General features: G+C 43.9%; 1 protein-coding gene across 3 annotated transcripts in view; it reads right to left on the bottom strand.

Annotated features, from left to right (window-relative positions):
* The window catches only part of LOC119441672 (probable citrate synthase 2, mitochondrial), a 58,277-nt gene that overhangs the window by 24,734 nt on the left and 16,364 nt on the right, over nt 1-17,179 (bottom strand). For all 3 annotated transcript variants that reach the window (XM_037706265.2, XM_049661519.1, XM_049661518.1), the window contains exons 2-5: nt 9,053-9,106; nt 5,356-5,463; nt 4,131-4,328; nt 2,804-2,992 (exon numbers count right to left, since the gene is read on the bottom strand). In XM_037706265.2, coding sequence (XP_037562193.1) covers nt 2,804-2,992; nt 4,131-4,328; nt 5,356-5,463; nt 9,053-9,106 — 549 coding nt within the window. The remainder of the gene's footprint in view (nt 1-2,803; nt 2,993-4,130; nt 4,329-5,355; nt 5,464-9,052; nt 9,107-17,179) is intronic.

The raw sequence follows: 17,179 nt of genomic DNA on the forward strand, positions 1-17,179 counted from the left end.
CATCATGGTAACACGTACGCTGTCTACAGTGCAACAATGCCATACTCAGTGAAAATGTGCACCGAATACCATTATCAGCTGGGACTGAGAGATGCTGTACTGCAGGGCTGAGAATTCAACCCACAACCTTGTGCTCAGAAGCTGAACACCATGCTACTGGGTCACCGCCATCAGGTAAATAAAAAAAAAAAACACAGAAGACCAACCATCAGCATAAATTAAAATGTGAACAGGCAAATGCCGATTACAACACATTACGTGCAATTACGATATTTATTCAGTTATAAGGCAATCATGATTACAAAGCTAGGGTGCAATTGGGATGGGCCGAAGAAACAAAACTTGAGTATACACACGAACACAAAGCGATACAGAGTAGCCGACGGATTATCGAGGCTTGACGGGGATCGCCTGAAATACTGAATTACTAACTCAACCAAAATGCAAAATGGCGACTGTGAAATGGGGGGAGAAGGAGCTTCAACATGCGGAGTGTGGGTTATATGCGAATTTTGCCTTTAGGTGTGGCTTCACAGCAGTGCGAATTTCCGTTTATAGTGTGGCTTCACGGCACCATGAAGTGCGCTGCCGTAAAGCCACACTAAAGGCACACACTAGCAGGTACACACTAGCACACTGTAAAGGTACACACAAGTGCACTGCCGTAAAGCCACACTAAAGGCACACACTAGCACACTGTAAAGGTACACACTAGCAGCAAAACGCGCGCCGTGCGAGCAGCTGTGAAGCAGGTTTTTCTTGCCACTGAGGGATCGCTCCTGAACCGATTTTTCGTGGTTTGCCACGTGCCGCGAATGAAGGAGACCAATGAGAGCAACTGCTTCCGTGACGTGTATGCGGGAAACTGGTTTCATGTGCACCCGCCCGACCGCTCGTTTTGTATTCGCGTCCGGTGTCAGCCGGAAACTGGTTTCGCACTATCGTCTGCACGCATCAGACGGAGCTGACTGATAGTTCCGTGACCGCCGCAGCGGTGCGCCACCAGTTGGTGTGGCCGCCCTGCCGCAGCTGCATTTTGCTGGCGCCGGCGCACCGTGCGCGTTTTCCCGCTAGTGTGTATGCGCCTCAAGGCAAAATTTGCGCTGCTGTGAAGCCGCACCTAAAGGCAGAATTCGCGTACAAGACGGGGGGTGACTTGAGGCCAGAAATTCTGGGGAAAACCTTGCCTTATATTTGAATAAATACGATACATGGTGGTGCTACACATGCTTGGAGTCAGATGAAACATTTAAACGGCTGTCACTTTCACCAAACAACCAGTGCACAGGCACGAGTTCTTACGAGTTCCATAGAGTTTGAGAACTTCAAGTGCTACTAACCTAATAGTTGTAGCAGCCTGCCCGAGTGGCGCAGCTTTTCTTTTTTTTTTTCGGTTTGACATCATGCTGCAGTAACCCGTCATTATTTTAAAAAATCTGATAATTCGGATTGGTCCCAACAGACGTATGCATAATTTAATCTAATGAAACTTTCGTTAATTCAGATGTATTTCACCGCACGCCGGTTAATTCGGACTTGGCGAGCACGGAACGCCGCAAAAGAGCAAGAGTGGCGCAAGCATCCAAGTGAAACGAAGTGGTGGAGTCCACGCTGCCATCGTCATCAGCAGAAATTGTATGTGAATGCCGGAGCATATCATGCATTTATAGCCTTTATTGAATTTACTGCAGCGCATAACACCATGTTGGCCACGTGCCTTAATAACTGCATCGTCGCCATCCATGATCATGTTGATAGCGAACACAATTTTGTCCACAGCAGTTGTGATAAACAGTTTCGTTGTGGCTCGGTGCGCGTATAGACTGCGTGCCTTCAGGACTGCACCGTCCATGACTGCGTCAAAAGTGACCGCGGTTTCATCAGCAGCGGTTGCAGCAAACACTAGTTCGCTTTGACTCAGTGCAATGGCTGTGCACGCAATGTCACAAGCATAGCGGAAGCTGTTGAAGATGAAAAGCGCCGGCTACATTGCAATGAACAATCTGTTAGTCACCAGCTTAACTGGCGAAAAAATCATTCGGAAGTGCGCACAGTAGTGAAAAGTGAAAAGCATGTCTCAAATGAACATGCGTGCCACAGCCGTGCTGTGAAGAAAGTCACACGAGGCCTTTGTCGATGCGAGAGCTAATCAGTCATCAGATGAAGAGAATTGCAGCTTGCTGACTGCTTCTGTCAAAATGGAAACAAGCTTTGCCGATTATGTAATTCAGAAAATAAAAATGTGTTGACGCAGTAAGCATTTGTTTATTGCTTTCCCGATATCCTCCATAATTCAACACTTGGTTAATTTGAACATTCTTTTTGGTCCAGTGAAATCCGAATTAACAAGGTCTTACTGTAATATAAAAAAAAAAAACTTTTTGTCGCCTGCCCCACAATTAGCTTTAAGAGGAAGTAAAAAGAGGGAATGTGGGAATAAAAAAAAAAAGAGAAAGCTGATACAAACCTAACAAAAATGAAAAAAATATCTAACATATAAATTTAATTATGAAAATAATGATAATGCATAAGTTAACTTAGAGGAAAACCAGAGGGAAAAAATCCCTTCTGACACCTATTGGAAGGGATGTGAGGTGAAGGCAGTAGGAAAAAATCTCCATCTTCCGAGTTTTCCTCTTTCCCCATTTTTTTTTTCAATCGGTCACCCTTTTACTCTATTTCTTCGCAATCTGATAAGCTTCGACGTTCATGAAATATTTTTGGTTTTGTGTGTTACTTTCTTCATGGCCCTATGATGTTTATACTTTGGATGGGCACAGAAGCTGCATCTCAATGTGCTCACCTCCCAGTAGGTGGTCTTGGGCACGCCCTTGTTGTAGGCCTGCACAAACTTGCTCTCGGTGTTGCAGGCAGTGATGGCGCAGCTCAGCTGGGACATGGGGTGTACGTGCGAGGGGAAGTTGTTCAGCATGGTCACCACGTGCGAGGGCAGGTCCGCCTGCTGCGCCCACGCCTTGGACACCCATTTCACCTGCAAACAGGGCAATGAGCCTTTCAACACACTTCAAAGACTCAACTCCATTCAATGCTGCTGACAGCCACAGAAGTTCATGGAAAAATGTGTCTTAAATGAGGCAACACAGTAATTAAGAAGTAACACGAGTACACAGGCAAACATGAACACGTCTCACTCAACTACCGTGGACACTAGCTGTCAAGATGCCAAAGTGAAGAAAAGCAGCAACGCCGGAGAGTGAATTGCACTCCTTGCTGCCCGTCGCTTCAAGGTGAACCAAGCGGTGAGAACAAAGCACACACAAAGCTATCAGCCTTCGGTGCGCCTAGACCCACCTCAAATCACTTTCAAGATAGGGCCTGTGCGACCGCGCTCAGCCGCGCCATATGCAGCCCCCACCAGAGTAAACGCCCCCCCCCCCCCCCCCTCGGTGCCTGGCACGCCCCCAATGGAAGACGACGCGCTTCCTCCCCACTTTCTTCCCTTGCGCACGAGAGATAGAGCCACCATCCTTGGTTCTCTCTTACACGCTTTCACTCGCACCCACAGCATACAGTGCGTGGCCACAATGTTATTGCACTTGGACTTTGTACGGAACATTACAGTGACGCCGATGACAACGGGGGAAATACGCCTGGGGTGCCCATATAATTGCTATCGCAATAAAATGTGCAATGTGCATGACAGAGGAAAAACAAATAACAGTTGCTTCCATGCAAGCCAGTAATCAACTTATTATAGGAAATCTTGCCCGCAATTGGAACAATTATTGCCAGTGTCTTATTGCAAACAAAACAGTGCTCTAGCATGAAGTATGCTGAATACACTCATGCACGGTGGACAGCTATTGCTAGTTCAATGCCCACCCTGGACTTCAAACTAGGGATGTTCGAATACGAATCTAATAGCAAATATTTTAATAATCCAATTCGCAAATCAAATATCTATTTGATTTTCTGGATATTCGGTAAAGTACTTGGTCAGAGACCTAGCGTGGTCAGTGTCTTTAACGTGCTTAACCTTTTCACGGAGTGCCGTCTCTGTCGGTATACAGCTCGCCTGAAACGATAACATGACATGGACAAAGCAAACGGCAACAAAAGCAGCGTGTACTTCAGAGCCAACTGAAATACGTGCCGAGGGAGCAACGAACCTGTTCGGGTGTGGGGATATCGCCTGTGAGCAGGAGCCAGAAGAGGCCCTCAGGAAGGGGCTCTTCGCCACCGGGCGCCTTGGGCAGCAGCTTGCGGATCTGAGGGATCGAGTAGTCGCGGAAGGCAATGCCCTCCTCGGGGTCCAGATGCGACGTCTCAGTCACCAGGCCCTTGATGCCCCGCATGCCACCGTAGATCTGCAGTGACGGCACAACACACAATGAAGTGGCACGATGAAACTCGCAGCTCACCCCTCGTCAAGGAAGTTTTGGGGCAGGAAGCCCGACTTCGGGGAGAAGCAAGCAATACGTGTGTGTGCAGGGACACCCATTCTGGACACTGTCAAAGAACCCCATTTTGTCAAATTTACAACCTTGTCATTACGATTGGGGATGGCTACACTTTCTCTGATGGCTCATAACTCAAACATGATGGAATCTGTCACTGTCCACAATAATACCCCTAAAGCTCTTGGCTTTCCTGTCTGATGTGCACTTTACATGGACAATACTGCATGCCATCACTCTGACCTTAGCCTTGGCTGCAATAATAAAGAAAAGCATCAAACTGGACCTTCCATTTCACCATTTTTTTTAGTATCCCTATTCTTTCACACACCCATCGATGTTGGCAACCCAAAAGGAAACCACAGCAAACCTGCCTGGCTTGTCTCAAATGTTATTAAAGCCTTGAGCTAGAATTGAGTAGCCAAGGCCCATCAGAAGTCTGAGTAGCAGCACCAGTTCAGAAAAATAAAGGGCCGCCCACGTAAAAAAACTGCAATTACACCCCACATTCAGTTTTTGCCCACATTAAACTTCACCAAGCCAAGCCATTTCTTATGGTCTTTAATCACACTAGCCAACAAACACAGAATAAACTATATATATATATATATATATATATATATTGATGTTCCAGCACCCAGTCTGAGGGCCTTGTTTACAAGAAACCAAATACATGAGAGCCACAGTTAGATGTATTGTACACTAGCCTTGAGCATGACAACGGTTTTTTGCTACTATATACTCTTCCTTTGCAGAATAATTTTTCATGAAGTTCTTGAAAACGAAACATACTGTAGCCATTGGCTACTTCTGTCAATGCCCTAAGCTACACATGCTGTCACAGCAGGCATTTTTTTTTCAGGAACAAGTTGCTTGTCCCATGGACCCATAGTAGCAACAGGCCGCTGCCTAGAGTAAAAAACCTCAGCAAACGCACCATGTCAATGGTGACTTCACCGACGACCTGGCTGCCACATTTCTGACGGAACTCCTTCACCTGAGACTGGAATGTCTTGATCTTGCTGGCCATCAGGCCTTTCAGGTCCTGCACACATACACAAACACATTTTACTCTTTGTTTCCCTCAAAGAATGCATACGCCATAAGAGAGGTACAAAACAAGCATGACAATGCGTTACCTCTTAGAAGAACGAACAGCCAAGCAACAGGTCAGTTAAACATCTCAACATGTTAAAAACAATGAACTGGACTCGTTCTGCATTCTTTAAAGGGGTACTGCAACACTTCTTGAACACTGAAAGAAAACAATCATGATCTGCAGACAATACTGTCGTAAACGTGCGAGCCAAATATTATTCCGCTGCTTGCAGCATGAAGCCCCCCCTGGTGTCTTACATAAAAGATCGCTCACTTGGCTCCCGAGACCCCTCTATTAAGCCCCACCTATGCCCGTGAATGCGCAATTGTTCCCGATCACGAGTTATTCTTGAGCAAAAGCTTGCGCATGCATGCACACCCCTTCAATTTTCTTGCAAATGGGGTAGCAGCTGTGGTTAAAGTGTCCTGACCATCCTGTCACTGCTGCTTTGTCACTCTAGGACACCTTAGTTAGGCGCCAACTCTGAAGGGTTACCACAAGTGCACCACAGAAGGAAGAAAAAGTAAGCAATAGGCCGACCATTGCTATCTGCACTGCTCCAACTGAAAGGGAATACCTTTGGGCCTAGTTAGTCTTTTTATCGGCAAAGAGGGATGACACTGTATTCTAAAGGAGCCAAAGATTGAATACAGCAAGTTCTGCTATCTTTCCCTGCGCAACAGCAGCAAAATACCACATTAAAGAAATACCACACATCCCCGCATTAGAGAAACAATAGCATAAAAATTGCTAAGTATGGCGACTAGACGGCCAATTATATAACTGCATAAACATACTGCATGCATTATTTTTTCTTTTAACCCCTCAAAGAAACACAAGCACACTTTGGCATCAATGTACTCAAATGGCATACAATATGCTGCATATAGACGTTCATGCCTCCACAAGCCTGGCTTCAACAAAAAGTTGTGTATGCAAAAAGACAAAACTACAGACAAAACTACAAAACTACCTGCACACACTAGAAACTCTTGGCTAGATCAGAAACGGCAATTCACAAGCCCAGAATTCGTGTCGGTTGCCTATGGGCGTAATCCATTCAGAGTTAAAAATATGCATGACTCATTCCCAATTATGTGGTTACTAAGCATCTAAATACTATGTAGCCATTCTCAGTTGTGCAGCGGCTTTCCTTGTCATAATTGCACATCAAACTGCACAGCAAGACCAAGTTTATAAACCTTGGCTATGTTCACAAAAGGACACACATTTCAACTTTCTTAGAAGGAAAAAAGCGCTCCGTATACAATTTGGTGATATTGACACACAAGCTCCAACTCCTGCCCGTCAGGACATCCGTGGCATAGCTGTGGCAGTGCTAGTGCTCACATGTTGTGAAGCTGTCCATTAAGCCACGCGTATGCAACAGCTATCATCACGAGCGATTGCATTTAACGCATCTGTTGGCTAAAGGTGTTGTAGCAACATTGCCTTCCTAAAGCAACCTTGTTTTATTAGCTTTTCCACCGATAGTGATACGACAAAAGAACATAAAAAATAATGTTGCAGTTGGACACACAGCCTCAAAGTGTCACCACCTACCCCTCCCATTACTGGCATGTGCATACTGTAATGTCGCTCCTTGTGTCACGGCTAGAGGCCTGTCCACTTCATTCAGTTTCTTATGTGTGTGTTTTTCCATCTAATTTGAAACAAACTTTGTGATTTTATACAAACTGAACATGTTACACATGACAGGAGGTACCAGATAAATCTAGAACTGCTTGCCTAATTTAGCCTTTCAAAAGTCAACACTGTTTCTCTAGAAAATCACGAGGGCTCAGATTATCGCTGCCATTTCGTACGCAGAAAGCTCTACGGGAGGAGGTTTGCCAAAACTATGAGCACAGAGTAGTACAACTGGGTTGGCATTCGCATGCCACCTGCAAGCAGTGCACACTGTGGCACAAAAGTATGTGTGCCACCAATGTGAGGCTGTGACAACAAAGGCTGGCATAATGTAACGATTTTATTCCAATGTTATTCTTTTTCACGCTTTCTCAGTGGTCTCAGTGACTTTCTCACATTATTACCACTGGGATCAGCCGGCTGCAAATGGCGAATGACAAGACAACAATAGAATCGAGTGAAAACAATCCTTACATTAAACTGGCCAAGAATTGAATGGGCATTCTCATCTATTTGTTACACAACATAATTGGAACCTGTAGGCAGTGCTTCCACACCTGTGCCAAATGCGCCAAACGAGATTTCCTGCGCTGTCCTGATAAAAAAAGCACGATCTTAGGCCGCAATCAGCTAAAATTAGCGACCGCGCATTACGTGTGTATGGCCGCAGTGGTCTGCAGATGTGCACAGCATGCATGACTAAAGTGGCTCCATAAACTGAACTTGCGTTACCTATACGTCGCCGACCGATAATTCAGGCTCGACGGACACAACCCAAAAGTCGGAATCCGGAGTCGGAAATATCCAAATTCACCACAAAACAAGTGACTATTCCACGAGTGGCTAAAAAAAGTGCCATATTCTCGGATGACCGCTCTCGGCGATACATTCACTTTCGCGAGATTTCGCATCACTAGCGTCAGACACGTCGGCGTCTATGAGTGACAATATTCTTGGCATTGTGCCAAGGAATGCTATCATCAGATGACGTGTCTGGCGCTAGTCAGGCGAAATGTTGCGAAAGTGAAAGTATCCCCAAAAGGGATCGTCCAAAAATAAAGCTGAAGCTTTATCAACACATTCACGTGTGCACGTACGCTTGCCTACGATCTGGTCAGTCCGTATCTCTATCATTGTCATGCTGCTGCTACAGATAGTGGTAAGAAAGGCGCTCTGCCTGCGTTATCAATGGTATCAGCTGGCCGTCAATGACGTAAAAGGCAATGCCTGAGCAGCTTCACTCAAGTTGAAGTAAATTAATTACAGCATGCTGCGTGAATAGGTTTGCTGTCTTCATTTAAATTGAAGGGACACTCAAATTTAGGTCTCCCCCCCCCCCCCCCCTTTTTTTGTATTTAGAGGCAGAGCTGTTAACATCGTTTTACAGCAAGCAAATACTTTCTGGAACAACGCTTGCCAATTTTAAGTGTTCGAAATAGCCTATGATGTGTCCAGCAGTTTGCATTTATTTGCTCCAAAGTGCTTCGAAATCTGTATTTGGGTGCTCCAAACTGCCGCAAAATTAACATTTTGCTGCTCCAAAAATTGCTCCAAATCTCAGCTTGTCAGTGGCACCACTGTGCAAGTTATTTCAGCAAACAAGCCAATTCGCTTAAAGATACATTGTAACTGCATTCACAAAACATATACCCTTCCCTATATGTGCCATTTCATAGTAGTAACAACGTCATTTAACTGTTACACCTTCGTCTACAAATGTACAAGAAAAAGGCATATTGGTTTGTACTGACAAGGAGAAAAAGTGCAAACAGTGAATGAACCAGGATACAGCAATACGGAGTGCTGCGTTACTGCATGCTTCAACACTATGAGCTACAGTTCTTTATCCAACAGACAAAGCAGAAAAAACAGTAATGCTGCTCACCGTGGAGTCTGCCGAAATGTTCCTGGAGAACACGGAGAGTGCTGGGAGGCATTTCTGCAAATAGAAAGGGTTCACACACGATTAACAACATAGGAAAGGCACACAGCGTAGATCGTTATTTGCTTTAAGAGAACATCTACTGAAGACCTATTTGTCCCTTGTGATTGCCCCCCCCCCCCCCACCCCTGCCTACGGAACTGTTTCTGTCATAGGTTGTGCCTACATTGCACCTTTCAGCAATGGCTCCTTCTTAGAGCAATGGGAATTAATCTCGAAGGCCACGCTTTTGTGTACTGCAAGTGCTGGAAACGCATCCCGGCCACTGTGTTTTTCGAACACCTCTACTTTCCGCACTACTATGAATCTGTGCAGCACTTTATACACATCAGAGGTCAACTGATCAGCTTTAACTCACTGCAAGTCACTTCTTTTGCTTTCTGAACTATAAACAGAGAAAAGATACAAGAAAGTGCAGTGCCCTTACACTGCTTTTTTACACTTAAGTGGCATGAGCGATAGTGCTCAAGCACACTAAAAACAGGTGCGAAGCCTCCTAAGAGACAAAATGAAATTCACTTCCAACAACGCAGGCGCGTACAGTGGCCAGCTGCAGTGTGTGCGACATGTCTGCCCCCCCCCCCCCCCCCAAAAAAAAAAGAAAAGCAACAGAAAAAAAAAAAGGGGAGGAGGCACACATGCACAACATTCATCTGGGCAGAAGTATGCTACATGTCAGATAATGCAGTGACATGTCTTGGTTCACTCTTGTGACTTGCAAGTGTATCGTTCCGCCAACCCACACTTGTTGCGTCTAATTTGGGTATATTGTGAGCGAACGAGGTGGGCGAATATCAACTATTTCGAATACAAATAGCGAGTGTCGAATATCGATTTTAATATCAAATATTCAAATGCAGACACACATATTTACAACAGGCAAATTCATTTCGGCATAATTAGGCACCACACTTGTACTGACTAGTGAAGAAAAGACAACAAACTATCAAGATAAATTAGGACCAGTTTTAAATGCAATATCACTAATTGTCATTAAAAGAACTAAACAAATAACCTCAACATCTTTATAGAGCCTGGCTGCAAACACGCTTTCCAGGAATTAATGACTAGCTTTCCAAAAACACTAAATCAATGGAGGTTGCAGAAAGATCAGAAATTGTGGAAAAAGAAAAGAAAAAGCTTGTGAAGGACTTTCGTGCTGTGGAAGCATGTAAAAAGGCCGAATGCAAGCAAAACATCACTAGTTGTAGCCTAAAAGATAAAACTGCTACACCAATAGACTGCAAGAAACACTAAATTACAAACTACAAGAAAAAAAATTGCAGGTTGTCATGTAGGCCTCCGCTGCAAAACCAAAAACCAAGCTTTTATTACCTATTTTTCTTTGCTTTGTTTAAAAAAATGTTGTCGTTTCACTTCTGATAACTTGCGATACTTTATTTAGCAGACAGAACAGTAACCGGACATTAACAGTTCGTTGTTGCAAAATATGTGGTTAGTTCCAATATTAAAAAATAATAAATAGTAAATGTGTAATATGCAATTCATATCCGCAACTTTGAATATTACCCCACCTCCAGTATGTACTTCAGACACCACCTGTTGGCCGTAGTGATACAATGCAATAAGACACAATGTTTATTGTTCAGTGAAACATCAAAATAAAAAGTAGACTGCAACGCAGATACTGCAGTACAGTAGTCTCTTCAGAAACAAAGAACCTGTAAGCTTTACATTGTTGCGCTTAAACTCCACTAAAGTGCCCCTCATAAATAACTGCGTATTATATACAGGGTGATAATTGAAAACTTTTTTGGAATTGTTAAAAATTGCCTGTGGCATATAGCATAATTCTTGTCCTTGAGCTGGATTATTCAAAGAGGTGCACATTACTAGCACTAGAAATTGAAACACACTCCACTAATTAACGAAAAGGCACTAATTAACTTCTTAATTACTTTACAGCACATATTGCAATTCACGTATTGAAGCTGGCGAGTTTGCCAGATGTAAACATTTGAAATGAATTTCCAGGATGGCACCAGTTTCGAGATATTTCCGAAAGTGTGGGACAAAAGACATGAACATTCCGGTTACTTTTGTGTTTCAATGCATATTTATGGCGAATTTGATGGCGCATATCTCCAAACTGGTGTCATTCTGGAAATTCATTCCAAGTGGATACGTCTTGCAACTAACTGACTCCAATTTGTTAAGTGCAATGTGTTCTGTAAAGTAACTAATTAAAAAGGTATTTAGTGAAGTTCTTTATTTAGTTGAATACATATTTTGAATTCTCGTGCATGTCCGCCTTTCTGATTAATCCAGCTAAACTACTAGAATTGTTATCTGCAACAGTCGATTTTTAAAAATTCCCGAAACTTAAACTGATCCTGCCATATATAAAAGCTGATCAACACCGCTGTGTACAGTAATTTTCTCATGTCAAACAAGGATATAAGAAATTTATGAGGTGAACAATTGAATATTCATGTTGATAAATGAACAAATAAGACATTTTCATGGGCACATTGCAATAAAAAAAATAATAAAGCTGTTCACATGCAGCCTGCCACCACTTTCTCAGTTACAGAAGCTGCACAAGAACATTCACTACATCCAAGCACAACCGAGGATATGTACAGAACATTCTATGTTATAGCCCTTTCTAAGTCTTAGCCCTTTCAGTGACGGGCACAGAGTGTCGGGTTTTCTCGGACGTGATGTACCACCAGTGTTGAGTTTTTTTTTTTTTTTGATATCATGAAACGTACACAACGGTTTACTTTCGGTTATGCAGAAGAGAAGGAGATGACACGGTTAATGGCAAGTGCCCTCTTAGTATGGTCCTCACATTCCTATCTTTGTTTTCTATCTTCTACCCAGTTTCGTTCTCACACGCACGCGTCCGTGACAATGCCGTCCTGAAAGCGTAAAAAGAGAAAGAAAAAGAAACGAAAATTCTGTAAACGTACGACAGACGGCAGAAACTCGCAAGAGGGGTAGCCTTGCACTACAGCCCGAATACTTGAACAGAGAAGCACCCCGGTAGTGGTGCACGAAGTCTGAATCCCATTTTAGATGCACGTTCCGCGTGGCACAATCATGCCAACGGAGGAGTGCGTTCCGCAGCACGCTAACAAAAACAAAGCCTGAGCAAACCCAGAGATAAGAAAATACGCTTCTAGAAATATACAACAGATAGCGGTATTATCTCGACACATGCCAACTACATGTTACTGCGCACATCTGACTCCAGACAGCAGAGAACATACAGTTACGTAAGTAACACTGAAAAGGTTAATGCTGCTCTACAAGAGCTTTTTGTCGCCAACAACCATGAATAAATCAAATCAAATCAAATCAAATTTATTTCACATCCAATACATGATGTAGGCGGCACAGACAAAAAGCCAAAATCAATTCGGCTTGACAGGGGTCTGCGCCCCTTTCAAAATTGCGTAAAAAACAATAATAATTAGCAACAGCAATCAGACATTGTTAGGTAGCATTGTACAGTGGCAGGAAAGAAGTCTAAATATATACAATGAGAAACGTGTGGTTCAAGCAATGTAATACAGGGAAAATCATCGTTGTCGCAGAACTGTAAGGAATTAAGTAAGTAATCAGAAACCAAGTGAATTTAACAAGGACGGTAATGAGTGGGAGAGTAGCTGTGTTCCATAATTTGTGCGTGCGCGGGGTATGAACCAGGTCGCATTATGACGAGTGTTGAACTTTTTAATGTTCTTGCGTAGGCTAGATAGGTGCTCAATAAAGTGACTCCCTTGCTTTCTTTCTGTGAGGTACCGTTGCAAGAGCAGTTCATTGAATAGCAAGTTTACAGGACAAACTTGAAGTTTCTTAAAAAGGGGTTCAGTGTGTGCGTCATAAGCCGAGTTGCTAATAGCACGCACAGCTTTTTTCTGTAGTAGAGAAAGTTTAGTAATGTTTGACTGTGTTGTGTTTCCCCAGACAAGGTGACAGTATTTAAGGTGTGAAAAAAAGAGAGTTATACACTAATAATTTGACGGAAGTGGGCAGAAAAGAGCGTACCTTTGCAAGGGCACCCACGACGCCTGCAAGTTTACCGCTGAGCGAATCGACATGTTTATTCCAGGTTAAATGTTCATCAAAAATGACGCCAAGGCATTTAACTGAGGAGGTTACATCTACAGTTGAGTTTCCAATAAATATACGGTCAGTAATATTAGCCCTAGAATTTTTAGGTTGAAATAGAATGGCTTTCGTTTGTTTGTGTTAATGGTTAATGAGTTTACTTGACACCATGTATTAAGCTTATTTAATGCTGAATTTGCGCAAGTCACCAGTTCACTACAGCTAGCAGACCTAAATAATAAGGTGGTATCGTCGGCATAAATAATATATTTAGCCGCAGAAGTAATGTTTGTTATGTTCGTTTATATAAACATTAAATAATAGCGGCCCAAGAATGCTCCCCTGAGGCACCCCACTTGTTACTAATTTAAGATCTGATGTATGATTTCCTATTACAACCACTTGACATCGGTGCTCCAGATAGCTCTTTATTATACTTAAAAATACGCCTCTAAAGCCACAGGTTTCAAGTTTTCCTATTAGTGTTTCATGGTTAATACGATCGAAGGCCTTGGAAAAGTCTATGAACACCCCTAGTGTTAATAACTTTTGTTCAAATGCGTTAAGTATAAATTCTTTTTGGGTTAAGAGTGCCTGTTCCGTTGAACGTCCTTTCGTGAAGCCAAATTGATCGTCGGTAAGGATGTGGTGTTTTTCACAAAACGAAAGCATTCTAACGTTAATCAATTTTTCAATACATTTAGAAAAGACCGGTAGGATTGATATAGGTCTGTAATTGGATAATAGGTTCTTATCACCGCCTTTAAAAATAACAGTAACTTTCGCTACTTGCAGTGCTTTTGGAAATGTACCATTTAAAAATGCGAGGTTAAAGACATGCTCTAATACCGGGGAGATAATATCTATGACATATTTAACAGGGCGAACTTGCAAGCCATCAACATCAGTGCTTCTACTGTTCCGAAAAGTTAAGAATACATTATATATCTCCTGAGCACTGGTAGGTGTTAAAAATGCACTGACAGGATTATTAGATCTAAGATGGTCTAAGCTAGCAGGATGATGAGGGCTGTTTATAAGAGAAGTGAAGTAATCATTAAACGAATTTGCTAATGAAGAACCTGACATTGGTGTGCCATTTAGATTTATTTCATAAGACTGTGGCGCATTCCGGTTTACTCTCCCTAGCACACCATTTAGCCTTTTCCAGGCGAGGTCGTTACGTTTCATTATCTGTGGATTAAATACATTGTGCATATAATTCTTTTTAGCCTCTCTGAGCGTATGCGTCAATTTGTTTCTGAAAGATTTAAAATTCTTGAAGTCATTTGCGTCTCTCGTTTGCAAAAATTTTCTATACAGTCTATCTTTTTGTTTTATTTGGGATAGAAGGCTCTTTGTAATCCAAGGTTTTCGTACTTTTCTGTTGCGTGTTATCGTTTTATTTGGAAAATGTTTGATGTAAGTGGATTTAAACAGATGTAAAAAGGAGTTATAGGCTAAACCAGGATCAATCTCATTGTATATTTCCGACCAGTCTATGTTCAGTACATCGCTTCGGAATTGTTCTAGTGAAATCGGATTGATATCTTGAAATGAGATTGGTTCTTCTTTATCGGATAAGCGACATGGTTTATGCAGGTCAGAGATAAGAAAGATTGGGAGGCGATCACTGATGTGTACGCCAATTACGCCCGAAAGCAAACTGGATGTGGGGTTGTTTGTGATGAAGAGGTCGAGTAACGTTGCAGTGTTGTTTTGGACACGAGTGGGCTCATTAATAGTGTTAGTGCAAGCATTTGACTCGAGCACCATTAGGAAATCACGCTGTGTCGGTGATGCCTGTAGTAAGTTTATGTTCATATCACCACCTATAACCAGCTTTGATCCAGTTTCGTTTGCCCAGCTAATAAATTTATCCAGGAATGCAAGGAATGCCGCTGTATTACCATTTCAGGGTTCGTACACAATATTTGGCTGGAAATTCAAGGACATTTCAAGGATTTCAAGGATGCAAAAAGGCAGAATTCAAGGAGTGTTAGCGTAATTTTATTTCCTCACATGACTTAGGAAAGGAGCCCTATTTTCGCATTAATTCTCTTTCAAGAGCTGTTATCTCCGCTTCTTTTTCTTTGGCTGTTCGACGGAAACTTCGTCGCCTTTCGCCTTTCTTGTGGCTCTTCAAGGCAGATTCCCCCATCGTTGCAATGTCGACCGTCTTCTGACATAATGCGCACATTGCTCGATAAAGATCGCTTGGTTCCGGTCTCACCCAGTGACGATAGTCCGTATGTTGCAGCCACACAGGCTGAAACTTGCACTTCCCGCCTGGCATCTTGTCAAAGTAAACACACAATGCAAACGCAAACTTCACTGAAATGGCGCGCACGAGGCCGACAAACGGCCCGACTATAGTACCTAAAAGACACATACTAGTATGCCGAGAGCGGGTGTCGCGGTAGCACCGAGTGTGATGCCTGCCGCCGCCGGCCGCTTGGTGCGCTGCACTTCGAGACTGTGCCGGACCATGCTGAGACATGGGCGGACTTCAGGCAAGAGACGACGAGAGTCTCCCCATTTGCCCGGCGATCTGCCTCTTATGTTCTTGTCCCAATCCGCAATACGTTCGGGGTCTGCGGACGCGCTGGGTAATGAGATGAGCCGTTTCTTTCCGCGTCTCTGGGAAATCGCTGTTTCGCGACCTGTTCAAAGTTTCTTTAGACAGACGAGTGCACACATAGATGCAAAAAACCCACTCACAATAAGAAAAGACTGCAACGAAAGCGGCAGCAAGGCGAGAAATGAACTAAGCATTGCAATCGACGCGTAGCAATCAACGCATCGCAAACGAACGCGAGTCGAACACCGCAGGATTTAGCATGGTGCCGACAGGCATCGCCGTCTGGTGGCCCGCGGCGGCAGGCATCACAGCCCGCGCCACCGTCCCGCGTTGGAGACTCTCGGTGGACGGCACACTAGAGTATATTCTAGGCAAGCGTATATTATACTATGGTCCCTTGAATATAATTATACGCAAGCCGAGCGAGCGATATGTCTCGCATTGGATTGGATTTACAATGCATATTAGTTGCCAGACGACGTAGGGGCTGCGAGATTTAAAACCGAAACTTCCTGATGTTGCCCTTTAGTCAACACAGCTTGTTTTCATGGGCATTCGTAAGCGAAAGGGCCTTAAATATCAGCATGACTTGCGGAGGTACATCGTTAATTTCCTCTAGCGCAGGGGTTCTCAGGTACGTTCATCCCAGGGAACCCTGCTAAGCTCCATAAAGTGCCAAGGAACCCCCCCCCCCCCCCCCCCCCCCCGATTTAACCGAATTATCGAGGGTATCAAGAAAACAAACAAATGCTGCACTACGTCAACACGCTTTTATTTACTCAATGAATCGTCAAATCTTGTTTCTATTTAGCACAAGACCAGTGCGGAAGCTGAAATTCTCTTCTCTCATGACTGATTAGCGCTAGCAGCGGCGAAGGGCTCGCGACATGCTTCGCGGCGCGCGTTTTCATCTGAGACGCGCTTTGCACCAACGGGCGCACATCCCGATTATTTTTTCGCAACTCAGCTGCTCGCTAACAAATTGTCCGTCCATCGCGATGTAGCCGGTGCTTTTTATCTTCGACAGCTTTGCACTGAGTAAAAGCGAAACTACTGCTTGCCGCAACCGTTGTCGACGAAACCGCGGCCGCTATCGACGCGATCATGGACGGCGACCTTGCGGTTCAGAAGGCAGGCGGCTGATAGACGCACCAAGTCAAAACGAAGCTACCTTTCGCTGCAAGAAGTGCGGACGAAACTGCGGTCGCTATCGACGCTGCCATGGGAGGCGACTACGCAGTTGTGAAGGCACGCAGCCGACGCGCGCATCGAGTGAAAATGAAACTATTTGCCGCAACCGCTGCGGACGAAACTGCGGTGGTTATCGACGCGATCAGAGATAGCGACTACGCACTTACGGAGGCACGCGACTAGCCGCGAGCACGGTGTTACGCGTGGCGATAAACGCA

Source organism: Dermacentor silvarum, chromosome 2 (genome assembly GCF_013339745.2).
Source record: "Dermacentor silvarum isolate Dsil-2018 chromosome 2, BIME_Dsil_1.4, whole genome shotgun sequence".
NCBI lineage: Eukaryota > Metazoa > Arthropoda > Arachnida > Ixodida > Ixodidae > Dermacentor > Dermacentor silvarum.